The sequence below is a fragment of the Archocentrus centrarchus genome (genome assembly GCF_007364275.1).
Source record: "Archocentrus centrarchus isolate MPI-CPG fArcCen1 chromosome 18 unlocalized genomic scaffold, fArcCen1 scaffold_23_ctg1, whole genome shotgun sequence".
NCBI lineage: Eukaryota > Metazoa > Chordata > Actinopteri > Cichliformes > Cichlidae > Archocentrus > Archocentrus centrarchus.
Window position 1 is genome coordinate 2,345,400 of NW_022060145.1, and position 6,183 is coordinate 2,351,582.

Here is a 6,183-nt window from a genome sequence, read left to right on the forward strand (position 1 = left end):
TATGTACATGTAACAGTTCTACGGCATCTACAGGCATAAGTTTAGATACAAAATAACCTTTATGATTTTAGGTAAAGACACCATCACTGCCATCCTGTGGTCTACAGGAAATACTGCAGATTAACGCGATTCAATTCATTTTAATTTTATTCTTATTGCGCCAAATCACAACAACAGTCACCTTAAGTGCTTTATATAGTAAAGTAAAGACCCTACAATAATAGAGGTGAAAAAGGATAGGCACATTGAATTTTTTTACACTCCTTGACCATCTTCACCATCTTAAACTCAGGTAGTTTTCAAAAAATTATTGCTTTTGCTTTTAATAGCAGAACTTGTGGTTCCAAGAAATAAAACGAAAGCATACGCAGTCTCATGTTCACACAAATGGGCAAAAACAAAATTAAAAAAAAAAGAGGAAGTGAGTTGGGCATTATAGCTTTTCTATATTAAAAATATATATAAAATATCAAGCAAAGATCAACTTTTTAAAAATATTTCTGAGCGTTATAATATCAAATGTCTCTGAAGCTTTAACGTGATAAAGATAAGTTTGTGTTACTGTTAAATATATGTAGCCGAATAATGAAAGTAAGGACAGAGCATTTCTCGCAGACGCCTGTGTCAGCCTCAACTTCCCCGTTTCTGACTCCTTCCAAACTTCCTCTAGAATCTATAAAAGCAAAAATGGCAGTAACACACGGTGTACACAAATCTCATACATTCTTGGAAATATAAGCTGAGTATGACGTGCAACATTTAAATACAAAAAAAAAAAAAAAAAAACCATCACTTCTTCATGCCAATTGTTTCATACGTGTCCGTCACATGAGGAGTCAGACCCTGAGGGGCAGACAAGGAGAATTTCATTATAATTTATAATAATAATAAGAATAATAATTCACTAACCGCTGATTTTCATCACTTTTACATATTGATTGTGCACTAAACTCACCGTATATATGCCCTCTTCAACATTCTGACAGGGAGAGGAAAGAAACATGTTAGAGTCAGTACAAATACAGACTTTCTTTCGTTCTCAGTAAACTGCTAGCTCTCTAAAAAAAGAAGCCAGAAAGCAGCACACCAGAAGAGCCTTACAGTGGCTTAGGTGGTGCAGAGTTTGTGGCTAGTAATAGGAAATTAATAGACTTTATAAAAAAAAAAAAAAAAAAAAAAAAAAAAAAGCTAAAGCAGAACACCAGCCAGTTTGGGTGAGAAAAGCACATCATCTATCTCTGTGTGCTGTGAAAGTCTGATTTCAGGTACATTGTGAGAGAAAAACTGTCCCTGAAGCTGCTGCTTCTTTCTGCTGGTTTTATGTATATGTTAACTGTCCTCAAGCCTAAACTCGGGCTCCTTGGCTTTAAGTGACACACCGTTCATTTTCTAAAACTTCCCAGAGCGACAGAACCCAGCGTTTAAGCTCAAAAGCCAGCTGACCAGTAGGTCAATGTAGAAATGCAAAATTGATTTACCTCTTCAATACAGGATAGGATTAAATATGTCAAAAACTAAGTAGATGTAGGTGTATGCGGATATGGTATGCGGCCATTTCATCCTTCAGTTGTTACTCCGCTTATAAACCTCAGGGTTTGTCCACTGAGGTTTGACCTGACCAACCAGCTCATCTTTGGCCCTGGTGAGGTTCTGCATTCTGCTTCTTTACCGAAACTCCATTTCGTGCTGTGGTGTGTAGGTATGTGTCGCTGCTCTCTGTAGTTCAGACAATGTGCGTGTAAAATGTGTCTGCATTCACTCTCACCTGCTTTGGCTTTCCTTTCCCTGCAGCAGCCTCTTTAGCATTGGAGATCTATAGAAGACAAAGTTAAGTTAGGGACAGCTCATAACGTGTATTACAGTGTTATATCATTTTAATGAAGACTAAAGGACATCAGCCTTCGTGAAATTTTAGTTTAACCCCAAACTTTGAGTGACCTATACTTGGATTTCCTGGTGGCAATGTGGCATTAGCTACATTGCCCTCGCTTTAGATACATGTTCTTTTGTTTTTCATAAATAAAAGAAGTGCAGCAAGTAGTTGACCAAAGTACTTGCACTACAAAAATAGTCTAAATCTAAATCATCGCTGTCAGTATGTAGCAGTTCTGGAGTTAAGAGAATATTTTGGCGTTTATGTGCTTTATTTTGCTGATGACAATCTATTCTACACAAGTTTAGATTTGCATGCAACTTTTATGAAAATGGTGTATTAGTGTGGATGAAAAGAAAGCTAAATATTGTATGCAAACCTTGACTTTGCAGTAGAGAGCTGTCAGGATGATGCCGTACAAAAACAGGATGCCATCCAGGATATAACAGATCTGAGGCTCAGCAAGAGCCGCTGAGAAAACACAAGGGAATCCTTGATTAGCAGCAAAATCATAAGAACGGCACATCCGCTGATTCTAACTTCGCTAAAGCTATCTAATCATTTCAAAATATTACATAAAACAGATGCTTGATACACCCATTTCATTTGTTACTTGTGACAAATACTTTGTTGACACACAGACAGTTCTGTTAAGTAATGGCACTGTCAACACTTTACATTGCAACACAGCGACAGCAGCCATTGCACGAGAAATCAGAGAATTAAAGGCGAGTACTGTGCAACTGCAAAATGTTTGCACGTCTGTATGTCGCAAGAAAAGAAAAAGAAAATCCACACTAAATGGAAACGGGAGTGATCACAGAGAAATCAGTCGTCAGCAGGTTCCCGTTTCTTATCACAACAGTAAACCTGAAACATGTGGCTTTTTTTTTTTTTTTTTTTAAATATATTCATAAACACAACCACATATAGCACAGGATATAAAAGCATGGCAGGGATGATTATGTTGCCTCTATTAATGCTGTCTGATTTGTGCTAGTTGAAGAAGCGCGATTATCAAAGAGCATGGAAGAAAAATCAAAAACACGTCCAGGCCTGTAGTTTGAAATTAAAAAGAAATTACGCTGCAGTGATCAGCAGTCACTTCCTGCTTCCTGCTGTGCGTTATATCATATAATGGATGCACAGAACTGTCATTCTTACTCAGCATGTGTTTTTATTTCAGTCTGTAGTCATTTGAAAATGTTTTTTTTTATCTGTCTCCAAGTGGACAGCGGCACAGGCCCATCTGTTCACATCATGAACATGTGACTGAGTTCTTCATAAAGGCTTTTCTAGACATTGATCACAAGTTAGATTACTTTGAAAATAATGTGTAATTTACATACTGTGTGATTATGTCATATTTAGCCATTTATATTCTAAGATCTGATTAATCTAAAACTATTATTCTATAAGAGAGTCATGAAATTGGTGTATCAAATATTTTGTTTTGTTGTGGTTTTTATTAAAAGGCAAATTGTTTTTAGAAAGGTAGAAAATGATCACCCAGATTGACTCTGTTGAAGTACTTCTGTAGCACTACTCTCTTCTTGCAATATTCTTGCCAATTTCTTTGTTTTTAAAGGAACTGAAAATTATATGATCACAAAGAGCCTGCGAAACTTAGAATAAATTAAAAAGGAAATAAATGAAATTCCCAACACACAGTTCAGACTGACCAGATGAAAAGAGAAGCTTCGTCTTATGACTCCGAAAACAACTCCTGGCCAGTCAGAGCTCAGTGGGTTGGATTTACTTAAATTAGCTCAATTTAGGTGTAAAAAGATGAGCTCATGGAAAGTTTGAAGCCTGAAATGATTTATTTTTAACTTGTAGAGCTGTATCAGTTTGACTTGTTTAAGGTGCGATAAAACAGAATAATCATGCGAACCACTTTTTAACAGGTTTCCACACTTTACCATTTATTAAAGCATAATAATGTGTCTTTTCTTTTTAATGCCTCAATTAAGTCATTAAACACCTCATGACGTGTACAGAGTGTAACTTATGTAATCACTGTTAATTACAATATACAATTCTAACATATCTGCCATGACATTTGGATACAAGAATGACGACAACTTCTTTTATCATTTTTCCGCTCTGCCGTTTCTTTCCCACTTTGTTTTTCTCTTACAATAAGTTCAAGGAAATGCACTACTTCTCTAAAATCTGATCACATGATGACTGTCCACACAGAGGCTCACTTCCCAAAAGCGTCCCGCTCAGAGTGACGACAGAATTAGATCACCACTTACTTTCTGTCACACTTATAACAGACAGACGACCGGACAAATAACCTGTGAAGGCAGCAGACTGGAAGAGTTTCCACTGGCTCTCAACTGTACCTCTTGCATGTGTGTTTTATCTGCACTGTTATCTTTTGGTTTTTGAAAGTCACAAGCGGTGTAGGTTCATAGGAAATAGTGCACTGTGAAAGCCACTCAAAATAACTGATAGTGGCTGTAGATCAGGTGGTAGAGCAGATCGTCTGCTAAGCGGAAGACCGGTGGTTTGATTCCTGGCATGCCAAAGTATCCTTGGGCAAGACACAGAACCCTAACTTGCTCTCCAGTGTGCTCACTGGAGTGTGAATGCTGGCTAGAAAGCACTTGGGCATAGAAAAAAAGTGCTTGTGTGAATGAGGGATGTTGTATAAAGTGCTTCGAGTGTTCATGTAGGGTTAAAAAGCACTAAGAACCAGTCCATTTACTATATTAATGCATTTACTCTTTTTCCTTTCCTGACTTCAGGGGCACATAAAAATAAAAATGACTTTTCTTTTCTCTTTACTTTAGAACCATACAGAAAACACTGAGGAACACTCAGACTTTTATATGAGTTGTTTGTGACTCACTGCAGGCCGCAGTCAGACACAGCAGGGCGGTCAGTCGTGCTTTAGAATTAAAACATGTTTCAGGTGTGAACATCTCTTACACGATTAACCACTTCCATTTTCTGAAATACAAATTGCAAATGCTTTGGGATATGAAGTCTGAAACAAGAGGAAAACCTCTCTGAAAACATCCTCTTTTCAAATCACACAATCCACAGAGCAAAGTAACATCTACATCTGACAAACGCTTCAATCGTGGCTCAAAAAAAACCCACCTGATTCATCTCTGTAACTTCATGCATTTGTCTCCAAAATTAATTGCCCATTTAGGGCCAGATAAAGTGTACATGGTTCAACTTTTAGTATGGAAATTAGTTTATTTGTGCTTGTTAACAGCTTGTTATAGTCAAATTAAATCCACTGAAAAGCTATGATTTTTCTTGTTTTTTGTGGCCACTCAAAATATAGCTTGCAAAATATTTGATGGTAAATGTTCTTTTTACCATGTACAAAGTTTTGACTTTGTTAAACATGCAGAAGTGGCTAAACAAATGCAGAAGCTGAAACTGGCCATACAGACCAGCACCCACACCCCTTGCCACACAAGTAACAAGAGCCAGCAGGGTCAGTTTCTTTTCTCACAGGAACTATAATGTGGTGAATACATGCGTGCTGCCTACACTGAGCGGAATAAGGCCAAATGTCAGAAAACCTCACTGTTGTCGACTTTTAGGTAAACAGGATAGTGTAGTTTTTTTTTTAAAAAACACCATTTTGGCTATTTGAGCTCAACAGCAGGTGTGTTTTAATCTAGTTAACGCATAAAATCACCCCTCGTGTTCATCCTGGTTAAATATACACCACGACTTCTCATCAGTCATCCTGTATGTGAAATCAGCTGGTTGTGCCCAAACAGTTTTCTCGGAAAATGAAACCAAATGTGAGATCTTTGGACAACAAATCGGGTGATTTTTAAAAGAAAATTAATTTTAAAAAGAACAGTATTTTTAGTATCCAGTATTTTTCAAAACTCACCAGCTCTCCCGAAACTCATCCACAGAGGAATGGCCACCAGCAGTGGGTTCCTGCACCATCCAGCCATGATAACACAGGCTCAACACAGATAACCGGACTCCTTCTACAGCCAGCAAACACGACTACTGTTTCTTTTTTTCCCCTCTGCGTTCCGCTAAAGACTCAACTACTGCATACCCCACAGCTCAGAGGGGAAGTTGTGGTCTGAGCTCTAAGTCCATTTGTCTCAGATCTCATCAGACCACTCCCCTCTGTAACACCAAAACCAGAGGAAAGACATATCATCGAGGCTTCAGTCTCCGCTGTCATCTTTAATACTTTATTTGCCAACTTTTCAAGCAGCTCAAGAACATGGAGGTCTACAACAAAAAATGTTGTAGACTTTATAAAGCCCTAAAAATTCACCCTATCACAATGTGACAAAGAAAACAAGAGG

At 37.7% G+C, this 6,183-nt stretch overlaps 1 protein-coding gene across 1 annotated transcript; it reads right to left on the bottom strand.

Annotated features, from left to right (window-relative positions):
* Positions 1–4: 4 nt before the first annotated feature.
* fcer1g (Fc epsilon receptor IgFc epsilon receptor Ig) lies at positions 5–5,938 on the bottom strand. The gene is made up of 5 exons (XM_030722655.1): positions 5,748–5,938; positions 2,253–2,344; positions 1,766–1,813; positions 956–979; positions 5–843 (listed from the first exon to the last, which is right to left on the bottom strand). The coding sequence occupies exons 1-5, from the start codon at positions 5,812–5,814 to the stop codon at positions 790–792; spliced, it is 285 nt and encodes a 94-aa protein (XP_030578515.1). The 5' UTR covers positions 5,815–5,938; the 3' UTR covers positions 5–789.
* Between the last annotated feature and the right edge of the window lie 245 nt (positions 5,939–6,183).

Bases quoted from the DNA above. Each gene is read 5' to 3' on its own strand.
- fcer1g (XM_030722655.1), bottom strand. From the start codon at position 5,814: ATGGCTGGATGGTGCAGGAACCCACTGCTGGTGGCCATTCCTCTGTGG. The intron at 1,814-2,252 runs GTTTGCATACAA...TGTCTTCTATAG, and splicing joins CTCTCTACTGCAAAGTCAAG to ATCTCCAATGCTAAAGAGGC. The intron at 844-955 runs GTGAGTTTAGTG...TCTGCCCCTCAG, and splicing joins TTGAAGAGGGCATATATACG to GGTCTGACTCCTCATGTGAC.